The 13,253-nt window shown below is 44.1% G+C and overlaps 1 protein-coding gene across 7 annotated transcripts in view; it reads left to right on the top strand.

Moving 5' to 3' along the window:
* Nucleotides 1-13,253, top strand: part of MOB3B (MOB kinase activator 3B) — a 191,878-nt gene that overhangs the window by 139,139 nt on the left and 39,486 nt on the right. For all 7 annotated transcript variants that reach the window (XM_074361488.1, XM_010957890.3, XM_074361490.1 and 4 more), the window contains exon 3: nt 6,680-6,882. In XM_074361488.1, the coding sequence (XP_074217589.1) occupies nt 6,680-6,882 (203 nt within the window). The remainder of the gene's footprint in view (nt 1-6,679; nt 6,883-13,253) is intronic.

Raw genomic sequence — 13,253 nt, forward strand, 5'->3', positions numbered from 1 at the left:
AGTTCCAGATCCTTTTGTCCCACACACTTGGCTAGGTCAAACTACTCATCATCTCAGAGCTCTCTAGAAGAGCATTGTGTAGCCTCCATGCCAGGATCGTATCAAGACTCTGGCAAAAAGCTATCATTTCTGCTGTAGACTTTTTTCTTCCACCAAATAGGAGATGATGGATTTACATCTTGACTAAATAAGATCACTGTTCTTTTATGATTCAATTTTGATTGATGAGTGTTCCCTACCTAGCCCTGTGCCAGGTGCTTTTAAAGATAGACTCAAAGTATAAAACAGTGCCTTTGTTCAGGGAACTTACAGTAATATAAGACTTAAATATGAGAAACTTGTAGAAAATAATGCAAAGCCGAGTATCACCCAGGGCTTAATTGAGAACTTACCACTCTAAGTTCTTTACAAGTTCAGAATTGATGGATTAATACCAAGACTACCCTTCTGAATGTAAATATGCAGGAGGAATTTAATTCCAAAGTGTGTTACAAAGAATGTTCAGTTCATGGGATACTAAAATTAACAGTTCACGAGAGTGCTTACTATCTGCAAAGCATTAGAAAAGCCTTTTAAGTGTGTATATTTAATCTCACAAAACCCACTGAGCTAAAATAACATTAACATCTTTGTTTCTTTTGAGATGGGGAAACTGAGGCTTAGAGAGACTAAGCCACTTGCTTACGCATACATTGTTAGTAGGTAGTACGGCCAGGAATGAACCCTGGGAAGTCGGTTACAGACTCTGTTTTAAACCAATAGCTATTATAGGGAAAAGGACTTTCGGCTACAGGAATTCTCAGATCCTTTACTATGCTTAGGTATATCACAAACCTTTATGAAAGCAGTATTTGTACAAATATATTTGACCTCGTGATCCTCTTTTTTTAGCCAAGAATCTCCCAAGATTAGTCATTTTTTAAACAGCCCTTGGGGGCAGGAGGAGAGATAAATTAGGAGTATGGGATTAACAAATACACTGTATGTAAAATAGATAAATAACAAGGATTTACTGTATAGCACAGGGAACTATACTCAATATCTTGTAATAACCTATGATGGAAAAGAATTTGAAAAAAAATATGACTATAAGTGAATCCTGTTGTTGTGTACCTGAAACTAACACAATATTATAAATCGACTCTACTTCAAATAAAAAAAAAAAAAAAGACCTTGGGAAATACTAAAGTATTTATGTGTTCCAGTATCTTATGTGTTCCGGAGATGCAGAAGGGACAAAAGGAGGGGGTTGGGTACAGTCCTGAGTTGGGGTCAGTGGTGCCCCACGAACCACACAGGCTGCCCTCTGCCCAGACCCCTCCTCGGATGGCTTCAGGTTCTGGTGGCCGTTATAACAAGTCCAGTGTCCATTTGAGGTGGTTCATTAGCCTTTCATTCTTCCTACTGCTAGCCTGTATTCATTTAAAACAAGGAGACAGGGGGCGAGGTGGGGGTGGGTATAGCTCAGTGGTAGAATGCGTGCTTAGCATGCGTGAGGTCCTGGGTTCAATCCCCAGTACCGCCATTAAAAAAATAAATAAATAAAAATAAATAAACCTAATTGCATCCCCCCTCAAAGAAAAAAAAAAAGAAAAGAAATCCGAAATTATAAGACAAAAACCAAAAACCAAGCAAACAAGCATTTTTCAAGCTCCTTCTACAAGCCAGGTACTGAGCTAAGTGCAGGTCAAAAAATGGTCACCTGAGCAGAGAGGTTCCCTGCGCCGTGGAACTGTAGTAGCAGAAGAAGAAAGAGCCTGAGTTTCTGAACCAGATCTCTCCTCCACCTCCCTTTAGCCGTGGGGCCAGGCAAACACTTTAACTGAGCTAAGCCACAGTTATTTATTTTTTTTTCCAAAGCTGAAATAATATCACTGCTCAGAGTTTCACTGGGACTAAATGACATCACGCATACACACATCCGGCCTCACTCAGAGCTCACTTTTCTGTGGGTATTTCATAGAGACTAGATAATTCTTAGCAGTGTGATGAAGACGAAAACCCCTCAGGTAAAATCAATGTTCATGGTCCCTCCAGAGCCTGTGAGAAAAAAAGAGTGGCTCAGCAGGGCGGTATCTTACCCTTTCCTGCTGGCCTGAGGCCCGGGGCACGGCTGGACATCCAGGTCTCTACCTGCAGAGGGGTGATCTCTTCCACCTCCCACCTCCTGAAGGTTTATTTGAAACATGCACACACATGCACAGATAGACACTTTCACACACACACACACACACACACACACACACACACAAATCTGAACACCTGGAAGGCAGAAGAGAAAGGGAGAAAAGGGCTAAGCTACTATAAAGACTGTAGAATGAGCCCCTGCACCGACAATAATATTGAATGAATTTTCCAAATGCCTTGTAACTTTCTTTTTTTAATTGAATTATAGTTGATTTACAATGTTGTGTTAGTTTCTGGTGTGCAACACAGTGATTCAGTTATATAGATATACATATATATATGTATTCCTTTTCATATTCTTTTTCATTATAGGTTATTACAAGATATTGAATATAGTTCCCTGTGCTATACAGTAAGACCTTGTTGTTTATCTATTTTATGTATAGTAGTCAGTATCTGCCATTCCCAAACTCCTAATTTATCCCTCCCCGGCCCCTTTCCCCTTTGATAACCATAAGTTTATTTTCTGTCTGTGAATCTGTTTCTGTTGTGTACATAAGTTCATTTGAGTCATTTTTTTTTAGATTCCACATAAAAGTAATATCATATAGTATTTGTCTTCCTCTGTCTTACTTCACTTAATATGGTAATTTCTAGATCCATCCATGTTGCTGCAAATGGCATTGTTTCATTCTTTTTTATGGCTGAATGGTATTCCATTGTATAACTTCTTTATCCAGTTATCTGTTGATGGACATTTATGTTGCTTCCATGTCTTGGCTATTGTAAATAGTGCTGCTATGAACATTGGGGTGCATGGATCTTTTCAAATTGGAGTTTTCTCTGGATATTTTCCCAGGAGTGGGATTGCTGGATCATGTGCTAACTCTATTTTTAGTTTTCCAAGGAATCTGCTTACTGTTTTCCATAGTCCCTACACCAAATTACATTCCCTATGTAGCTTTCTTATTCTTAACCTCACACTCTGTGAGCTGGGATTTTATCTCTGGCTTAGCAGAGAACCCACTGGGGTTCTTAGGCTCCTTATGAGTCCAGCCTAGGACTTCTCAGCTTTTTGGGTTGGCCTGGGGTGACTATGCTGCACGCTGAGCATGAGCTGAGACTTGAGCCATTTGCAGTGTTCACTTTTGAAGAATGAATTACATGTAAGGGAGGGAATGGTGGCAGAGTCAGGGCCAACTTAGTAGCCAGAGCCAAGAGATATGAGCCTGGGGTCTTACCTATGCAAGGAATTCAGGTGGGAAATAACAAAAAGAGAACTTTATCTCAAGGTCCTCACTAGATGCCAGCCACATTACAGACACTATGAAGGGAACACTATAAAGGAAATGCTTGTATCTATTTTATAATGAAGTAACTTGCCCATACAGTTAGGAAGTTATCGGGCCAGGATTTTAAACTAGGCCTTCTTGACTCTAAAATCAGCTCCTCTCAGCTATTCTAAAGATCATTCCCAGCCATAGCCCAAAGGGAGAGGCAACAGCAAACCAAGTGCAAGGCCAAAGGCAAGGCCAGAGACCAGGTGTGGAATGGAGGCCAGAGCTGAGAGCTCAGAGCTGATCAGACAAAGGGATTTGGGGGTGGGGTGGGCAATGCAGCTTGGGGACACTCTAGAGGGACCCTACAAGTGCCATGAACACCCTCGGTGTGTCCCAGGTCTTGCCTTACCTTCAGTCTGTGTAGGGTTTGGGGGCTGGCTTAAAAGGTCAAGCAGATGAACTGGCACAGCTGAACCACCCCCCACTCCCCCCACCAATCGCCTCTCCCCTAGCGGCTGGTGACTTGAAAGGTAAGTGCACCTGAGGGATTCAGTCCACCCAGGAAGGAGGGGCTGGGAGGTGTGTACAGATCCCCAGAGCAGCATCTCCAGAGTTCAGGATGCTGCATACTCATAGGCTTTGCAGTTAGACAATCCTGGGTCCAAACCCCTCCACTATTTGCCAGCTGCATGACCTGGGGCAGCTACTTAATTTTTTGAGTCTGTGTCCTCATTTGTGAGATGGAAACAACAACAGTACCTGTCTTCAAGGGTTATTTTGAGGACTCAATCAGCTAACCCAGTCCCTACAACTTGGTGAGTGTTCAGTAAATTCTAACTTTGACTCTTAGTCCCAGATCCATGGTCTAAGGCACTGGCAGAGAAAACACATCTCTCCTTGAGGCCACAGAGTATTAACTGACCTCTCAACACCTCGGATCTGTGATTCCCGAGGGTGTGAACTTTTTCACCCTTCTTTCCTCACCCCTTTCCTCTTTTTAAAATATATTTCTGCACCACCAAAGAGTAACCTTTAGATTTCCTTGTTGCATTCAGCAATTCAGCTGTACCTTTATTCTTGGCAGAGAGAGAGTGTCACACTCTAAACATAACCAGATCTGTTGGATTTTAAAATTAGGCTGACTTGGTCCAAATCCCAGCCCTGCCACTGGTTACCCAAGTGGCCTAGAGCAAGTTAATCCAAGCTTCAGAGCCCTGGTGTTTGTTATTCATCTGGGGTATAGGACTCTTACAACCCACGTCACAGATAGCTGGCGAAGGTAAAGAATGTCAACCCCTGATGTCACCATGTGGTTGTCACAGGACTCCCCTTCTGATGGGAGCACACTTAGATATGGATAATGGGGAATTCCATCACCTCTGGATCTCAGGCTTCTATAGAAACTCCAGACCCTCTGCCAGCCTGGCAGCAGTGGTTTTCACTGCCCCTCACTGTCAGCAGAGAAAACCGCCCATCAGCTCTGTGAGGGGCTGTCCACCTTCTCCCAGCTCTACCTCACCCCACCTCCAAACCCAGCATCTGTTGCCTAGACAGTCAGCTGCCAAGCTGTGCCCGAGTCTCTCCCTGGCTTCATTTGATACATTGCCACTTTGTTTTGGAAGAAAAGCCAGTATCAGTGCCGGGCCCCAGGGAGGCAGATTTGCCTCTGCCAACTGCCAGCTGTGTTCTGTCTCTCTCGTCCTGCTCTGGGGATCCCAGGTGATCCCATTACAGTCTCTCACCAGACAGCTGCCACTGGGACCCTGGGGAGGCACAGACAGCAAAACTGCAGGCTTCCTGGGGACCAGAGACACGCCCTGAGCACAGCCCTGCAATTCTGATGAAAGACTGGTGGTCACGTCTACCTTTTCTTAATAAGGGTAATTACTCCTCTTCTAACAACAGTTTGATGCTCCAGACCTTACGAAGCAGAAAGAAGAGGGGTCCTTCCCATTTAGCAAGCTCTGACTCTGTTCCAGGCACTGTAGGAGGATTGTAGTCCTGTTGACACCCTCCTGGCCGTGCAAAGAAAGGATAATAAATGACCCCACTTTAAATGACCAAAAAAGAAAAAACCCCAAAGTCGCACAGGTACCACTTCTAATCCTCACAGTAACTGGCATTTTTATCGGTATTGTACATACAGAAAAACTGAAGCTCAGAGGGGTAAAATAACTTGCCCATGGTGGTACAGCTGGAAAGGGAGCAGAAAAGGAACTCAAAGTCTGTTTCACTTCAGAATCCATTACAACATCCCTACTTAAGGACCATGTAACCAGCAAGAGCTTAAGCAGTGTTTGAGAGGGAGAAAGAAAGTGGCTTGAGATTCTGTTTGTTGCTCAGACCAAGCTGGGAGTAGTGGTCATCAGACAGGAGACCTGGGTGATCCCTCTGACCCTTCACCCAGGCTGTGTTATGAATAACAACCCCCAATTCTTACCTTCCTCAAGGAGATGGAGTGGTAAGTTCCCGAAGTTTCTGTGAAGTTTTGTTGCATTCACCCACCTCAGAAGCAGGTGCCTCTCAGAAAAAGCTTAGATCAGAATTTGCCAACTGGTGGTCTGCAGGCTGAATTAACCTAGGAAATGTTTTGTTTTGACCTGCGGTATTTTTTTTTTTAACTTCAGGTTAATTGCTAACATTTGAAAAGTAGAAATCCGGGTGGTTCACATAGAACTCCAGAATCATCTGAATCATCTTGAAAACCAGAAGATCCAACCGTCCCAGGCCTCTGTCCCATTATGGCCACCATTGGTGGGAGGTGTGCAGGGACTGCTTCCTTTGATGAGAGAGGGCTTTCTAATTTGCTCCAGTCCCCACCATTCCCCATTACCCTGTGTCAGGAAGTGCCAGTCTCCCTAGAGCATCACTCCCTCTACCGGTTTTCTTACATTAGCAATAAGAGGAATATGAACCTTCATGTGCTCTACAAAGTGGGAAAAATTAAAAAGCAAGAAGGGAGAGTGTGTGTTTCTAGGTAAAAATAAATATTTCTACACTTTTTTTGCACACACAAAAGAAGCTATAACCAAAAAAACAAACCTGGCCCTGTTCTCTGATTTTTTTGGTCTCTTCCTGGTTGTTGGTAACTGAGTTTAACACCATTATAGCCATTTTTTCAGACAGTGTCTGATGCGGCTGACCCCATAGAGCCAGGCCTCTGCATGTTGGCCTGGAAGCCTGGCTCCAGGGCTGTTCTGCAGCCTCACACGTGCTCCGGGGTCTGCCAGAGCTTCCCCATCATGGCTCTGTTCCCTTTTCCCCCTCTCTAGGTGTTCCCTTCCCCAAGAACTTCCTGCAGATCTGCAAGAAGATTCTGTGCCGCCTCTTCCGGGTCTTCGTCCACGTCTACATCCACCACTTCGACCGGGTCATCGTGATGGGCGCGGAGGCCCATGTCAACACCTGCTACAAACACTTCTATTACTTCGTCACGGAGATGAACCTCATAGACCGCAAGGAGCTGGAGCCCTTGGTAAGTGTCACCGTCACCCTGGGAGCTCGGCCACTTGTCACAGAACACTGCCATGCCCATGCAAACTCTTGCCCAGCTGCTAGCCCGAGGACTGCAGGAGTGGACAGGATTTAGAGGTCAGGTAAAGGTCAGGGGATGCCAGGATGTCCACGACCATCAAACAGAGTTCTTACCTTTCTCTCTCGGATTATCGTGGTTTGGACCAGAGGGAGTAGCTTTCATTCTCAGCTCCAAAAGCAGTCACCTATTTACTTAATCCCTTAAAGGGGCGACTTGTGAGTGCTCACGTCATCTCTTATGTACACTGTTATCCAAAGAGGATCAGAAACATTTCTTCAGTCACTAAATAAATATTTCGCACCAACTGGGTGGCAGTTGCTAGACATACAAAGTCAAGTCAAACTGCCTTTGAGTGGCTTTTACTCCAGAGATAGAGACAGAAGTGAGCCCAAGATGAGAATCCAGTGTCGTGGGGACTTTGTGTCTCACAGTGAATCTCCTGCAATGCAGGTTTTTCCCCTTTTATTTTTTTAATAGAAGCATAGTTGATGTATAATATTATATAAGTCACAGGTGTACAATATAGTGATTCGCAATTTTTAAAGGCTATACTCCATTTACAGTTATTATCTGCCATGCAGTTTTAATGGGATATATGAGAATCCAGAACATTTGATTTAAAAAACTTTACTATTATTGTTTAGGTGAATGGGGAGTCCTTTAATTTTCTTCACAAGCTGTCTTTACAATAGGACTCAATCTGTGCTTTAGAAGTCAAGGGCCCTTAAAAGCACCATCATCTTTTGTAACACGTGGTATCATAATACAGATCACCGCTCTCTCTCGCCAGCTCTATTGAGTACTGTCTTATCAAGTAGAATACAGTGCTTTATAGTCAAATTACGCTTTTTTTTCTTGAAACAGTTTAAAGTGGCAGTTTTGCTAAATATAACTGACAGAGCAACTAAATTTTATCCAAGTTCATTTGAACAAGGGCCCAAGTGCAGGGGCCAGACGGGTCTCTTGCTAGCCTGTCTTCCTTTCTCTTTATGTATCTGTTTTTAAGTATAGGTTTATTTTTGTTTTTGTTTATTATTACTATTATTACTATTACTATTATTATTATTATTATTATTATTATTATTATTATTATTATTATTATTATTATTATTATATTAGTGTGTGATAAGACCAGATCAGGAGATGACTTCCACTGAAAAGATGATTTGTGTTACCCACAGACCCCAAGAGATGAGGGCACACCATGCCACTGGGGCCGCACAGGGAAGGACACAGACTACACAGGAGACAGAGGGAGCAGGGACACACGGGCAAGAGCCTTTATTGTGGTTTCCCCAGGAAGGGATGGGCGAGGCAGGGTAAGAAGGCTAAAAATGGACGAATTTGAGTAATTTCAGCAGGCTCTGGGGCACAGCGGCTGTCCCTAGCTGTCTGGTACCTGGCCTTGCGGTAATTAGGGCAAAGGACTGTTAGCCCTAAGTGTGAGAGGCCATAGAGAAGGTGGTTTGGGGAGTGGGCTCTGGATTGGTTGGTTTATATTGGTTGGTGAGTAAACAGCTCAAGGATGAGTTGTTGACTATCTCTAGAAATTGGTTAGCCCCGGGAGGGGCATTCAGTCCATGTTCAGCAAGGCCCCAGATATTAAAGAGTCAAAATATGAAAATTAAAAGACATGTTTAATACAGTATAGCATCTGGCAAACAAGATGTTGGTGAATTTTATGTGTCACCTTTAGAGTTTCTCAGTTTCAAATCTGTTACTGTGCTATGAGAATACATGGCAAATGTATTTTTTCTGTGCATCGCTCAAGAGTTCTGGAGCAAAGCAAGACTCACTGGGTACAATTGCGATATGTCATTGGCTAAAGTGTTCATTTCTTCATTTTCTTTCACAACCACTTCCTAGAAAACTCTCGGCAGGAACTAAGTTGTCTCTGAATTCAGTTGGACAAGTAGTGTGGAAAGACACTAAAACACATCATGCTTGAGTTTTTTGCTTGTTTTTCTTGTATCCAGGCTGTTGTGGTAAATGACCACCCCGTGAAGAAAAAGTTGTGCAAACAGCACAAGGGAGTTAAAAGCCTGGAAAGAACTGATAAAGTTGGTGGAGGAGGGTATAGCTCAAGTGGTAGAGTGCATGAAGGCCATCGTAGGACAAAGCTTTGTCACATAACAAGTGGAGAAAGCCTTTCTTTGCCACCACAACACCCTCAGTTTACAGTGGACCCTTGAACAACACGGGTTTGAACTGCACAGGTCCACTTATACGTAGGTTGTTTTTTTCCTATAGTAATTATTACATTACTCCACCATCCGAGGTCAGTTGAATCTGTGGATGTGGACCCATAGTACGGAGGAACCAGACTATAAATTATACTTGGACTTTTGACTACATGGAGGTGCAGGGTCCCTTACCCCCTTGTTGTTCAAAGGTCAACTGTATTTTCTACAACTGAAGAAGGCCCTCAAGGATTCTAACTTCTGGCTGTGCTAGGAGCTGACTCAAAGTCTGAGTCACAGAAAGTTCAGGAACGACCCAGTATTCTAGATAAGAGCCACTTGGGGGGCATGGGGAAAAATGATGATCAGATTAGTAGGAGTTATTATAGTGGAAGTGAGCACGAAAGTTATCAGTTTTCTTCCCAGAAGCTTATAGTTCTTTACATTTTGCTTGAAACAGTATCCTTCCTACCTTGTGTTTTGTTTAATTACAGGGAGATTCATTTTAATGGTTTTATGTATTAATAACAAATGCTTTTAAAGCTTAATTGTCTGAAATTATGTATTCATTTCACACAAACCAAAACCTATAAAATAACACAAAAAGATATTGAGAATGTTTCTGAAGACAATCATTGTATAGCATCAGGCTCTGGAATCTTAGCCCAGTTCAGTGCCCACTGAGAATACCGCACTTGTGGATTGTTATTACTGAAATGAGCACGTTCAGTACTTGATGAAGCTGGAATACCTAACTTCTAAGCCTACTGTTGCAATGCACATATTAAAATCAGTCACGTTATATCAAATCAACACACTTTTTTTGATTTGCATATGTCCCATACCCGATAGATGCAAAGCAAGTTGCTCAGGTGTCCTGATTGTTTAAGAAAGATAAACTTTTGAGACTTGACAAATGCAGTTTAAGAAATATAAAACGATGACTGTCACTCATCTTTGACCCTCAAAAGATGATGAAGTCAGGCATTTGACTTCCCATTCTAGTTGTACATTCTTTTTTTCTTCATTTTTTTAAATTGAAGTATAGTTGATTTACAATGTTGTATTTGTTTCAGGTGTACAGCAGAGTGATTCAGTTATACGTATACATACATATTCTTTTTCAGATTCTTTTCCATTATAGGTTATTACAAGATATTGAATATAGTTCCCTGTGCTACACAGTAGGTCATTGTTGTTTATCTATTTTATATACAGTAGTGTGTATCTGTTAATCCCAAACTCCTAATTGACCCCTTCCTAGTTGTACATTCTTTAGAATCTAATGCAGCTCAGGGCCAGAAGAGCAGCATTTGTTCAGCCAGTTTCCTTTAGAACATCAGCATTCCCAGAGTTCCTACACCTCCAGTGGGACATTCCTGATGTCATGCTTTGGGCTTCCACAATGGAGAATGCAGAGACCCTGCCTCAGGTTTCTCCCCACCATGCGTCCACCATGCACAGCCACACCGCTCTGCTCCCAGAGCCCGCCATGTTGCTTTTGTCTGATGTTGATGTTGGGTGAGTGCCCAGCATGCTGGCTGTGTTGGGGGTCCAGCACCCAACAAGGGTAGGAGACTCAGTCTCAGACAGTGCTTAAGACTTTAAGACAAGACTCTCTGGGTTCAAACCCTGGACCCTTCATTCACTGACGTGGAATCTTGAGCAAGAGTGTTGGTTTTTCAAAGCCTCACTTTATTCATTTGTTGAAGAGGTCTAGTAATAGAATTGTAAAAACTAAATGGATTAGTCACACGATAAGTGCTTAAGAAATGTTAGCTGTTAAATGAGATGATGAATGTGCAGTAGTTGGCATGTAGTAGGCAGAGGTACCCTGATTCTCTCTTCCATAGCTCCCATGGTTTTTGGCATCTTGTAGCAGATTTAATTCACTGTATTTGAATCAGTGTCTCCCACAGGATGGTCAAATATTTGAGGGCTGGAAGTACACAGGACACACGCTTGTATTGCCAATGTATATAAGTATATAAATAATGCTGAATGTGTTGAGTTGGGAAGACTACTTTGAGGCTGATGCACTTTCATTCAAAGGGATCACACACCAGCTATTCCTCCCTCGATCCCACCTCATCTCAGAACGTGCCTGCGTACCTCCGCTTACTTATCCACTGCTGAAAATAAAGTTTCATCCTGTCGGATTAGCAGTAGAGACTAAAGGCAAAATAAAGTCCAGAGCAGTGAAAGGATGCATCCTCAGTCTCAGGCCTGACAGAGGAAGATGGGACCCCAACGTCCACGCAGTTCTCTGGTCCAGATTGCAACTACCTCACCTGAGGTGATGTCGAATGTTCTCACCCTGTCCGTGTCCCAGTGTGCTGGGCGTACAGTGACCAAGACTCTCTGATTTAGCACAAAAAATCCCAAGACCTGGGAAAATTCTCGGTCCCTAGCAAACTGGGACAGTTGGTCACCCTATCAGGCCTCTGAGTGGGAATAGCATTTGGAATTTAGAAGCTGGGAAGAGGTCACCCTGGCTGGCCCAGTGAGGAAGGCCAGCACATTCGTCTGTCCACAGGGCTTGCCTTAAGGCTCCCGTTGGGACCTGCTGATCAGCGGCAGCCTAGGAACCCAGGGAAAGTCAGGATTTCACTTGGTCTCCAACCAGGAGGGGGGAGGCTGGAGCACCACCCAACACAGATGTGACAAATGATCCATTTCTCATGTAAATGCAACAGCTGAGGGTGACTTGAACTCAAGCAAGTTCACAGTGGGCGGAAAAGTGGCCAAATGGTGCTGGTAATTGCAAAATGGCCCAGGCCTTAATTGAATAAGCAGGCTGCTGTTGGCCCTGGCAGGCTGGGAGTCAGCTGACAGCATGGAGCTAATCAGGATTATCATTAGAAAGCACGAATAGCCAGCACTGTTTTGTTGGCCTTTCACTAAAAACAAAAGCAGACTCAGAGAAGGCTGTTAGCCGTGCAGTAGCGGGCCAATAAAGAGCTGATGAGTGAGGAGGAGGAGAGAGGTTGGCGAGGCGAGGAGGAAAGACAGGGGGCGCTTGTTCCCCGCAGTGCATCTGCTGACCCCTGTGTGACCTTGGTTCAGCACTGTCAGCTTTCTCTCCAGGGGTCCATTTCCTTACTTCTAACAATGCAAGTGATTAGATGGCACCCACCTTGCAGAGGTGCTGCCGGGAAACCCAGTGTTCTCACGGCTGTTCCGCTCCCAGACTGCAGGGCACTTGGGCTATAGGTGCTCTTTCATCAAGTCAATGCTTCTAAGTAGGGGTCCACACGCCGGCTGTACCAGAATCTCCTGGAGCTGACACCCGGGCCTCACCACAGATACACCAAATCAGAATCACCGAGGTTAGTGCCCAGTACCAAGCATCCTCAGTCTGCATCTCCAACTTAAATGTGCATGTGAATCAGCTGAGCGTGGTGCCAAGACGCAGATTCTGGTTTGCTGCACCTGAACTACAGCCTGATTCATTTTGCTCCTACGCAATGTTCATGCTACTGGTTCCCAGGCTGTACCAAGGGGGCAACACTCTAGATGACAGTGACTCTCACATTTGAGAATTACTAGTGTCAGCACATCCTCTCGTCTGCTTCTCTAGGATCGGGGGTTAGCTCAGTGAGGTGGGAAAGCGAAGCAAAGAAAAAATCTAAGGGTCAGTATTGGCCAGGAATATTCCTCAGAAGTTTGGTCCTGAATAATGATCAGTGAAAACAGACTTCTCTTCCTGGTCAGATGAGTTTACAGAATACTTCATCATCTCCACCCTTGAAGACTCATGAGGTACAATCACGGACTAAAGGTCTTAAGAAGTCATCCAGGGAAGAAACTGGTTCTGCTTTGTGCAGCCCACCCAACTGAACTGTGTCTGGCTGCTGGAATTGCTTTTCTTTTGTTGTCACTCGGACTCATCTTACGGAGATTCTGGCCACTGGAACAAGCTTTGGGCCACAGTGTTCTTCTTTCTGCTGTGTCTCTAGATTCTGGTTTTTCCCTCCCTGCCTCCACCCTGGCCCCAACCACACACACACGACTGCTGCATGGCGTGAGGAAGAGAGAAGACTGGGAAGATGAGAAGGAAGTGAAACTCCTCTCATGGGAGGGCATCACGGGAAAAAAAAGTAACAGCTCTGCTCTTCCTCACTCCTCAGC

Source organism: Camelus bactrianus, chromosome 4, assembly GCF_048773025.1.
Source record: "Camelus bactrianus isolate YW-2024 breed Bactrian camel chromosome 4, ASM4877302v1, whole genome shotgun sequence".
NCBI lineage: Eukaryota > Metazoa > Chordata > Mammalia > Artiodactyla > Camelidae > Camelus > Camelus bactrianus.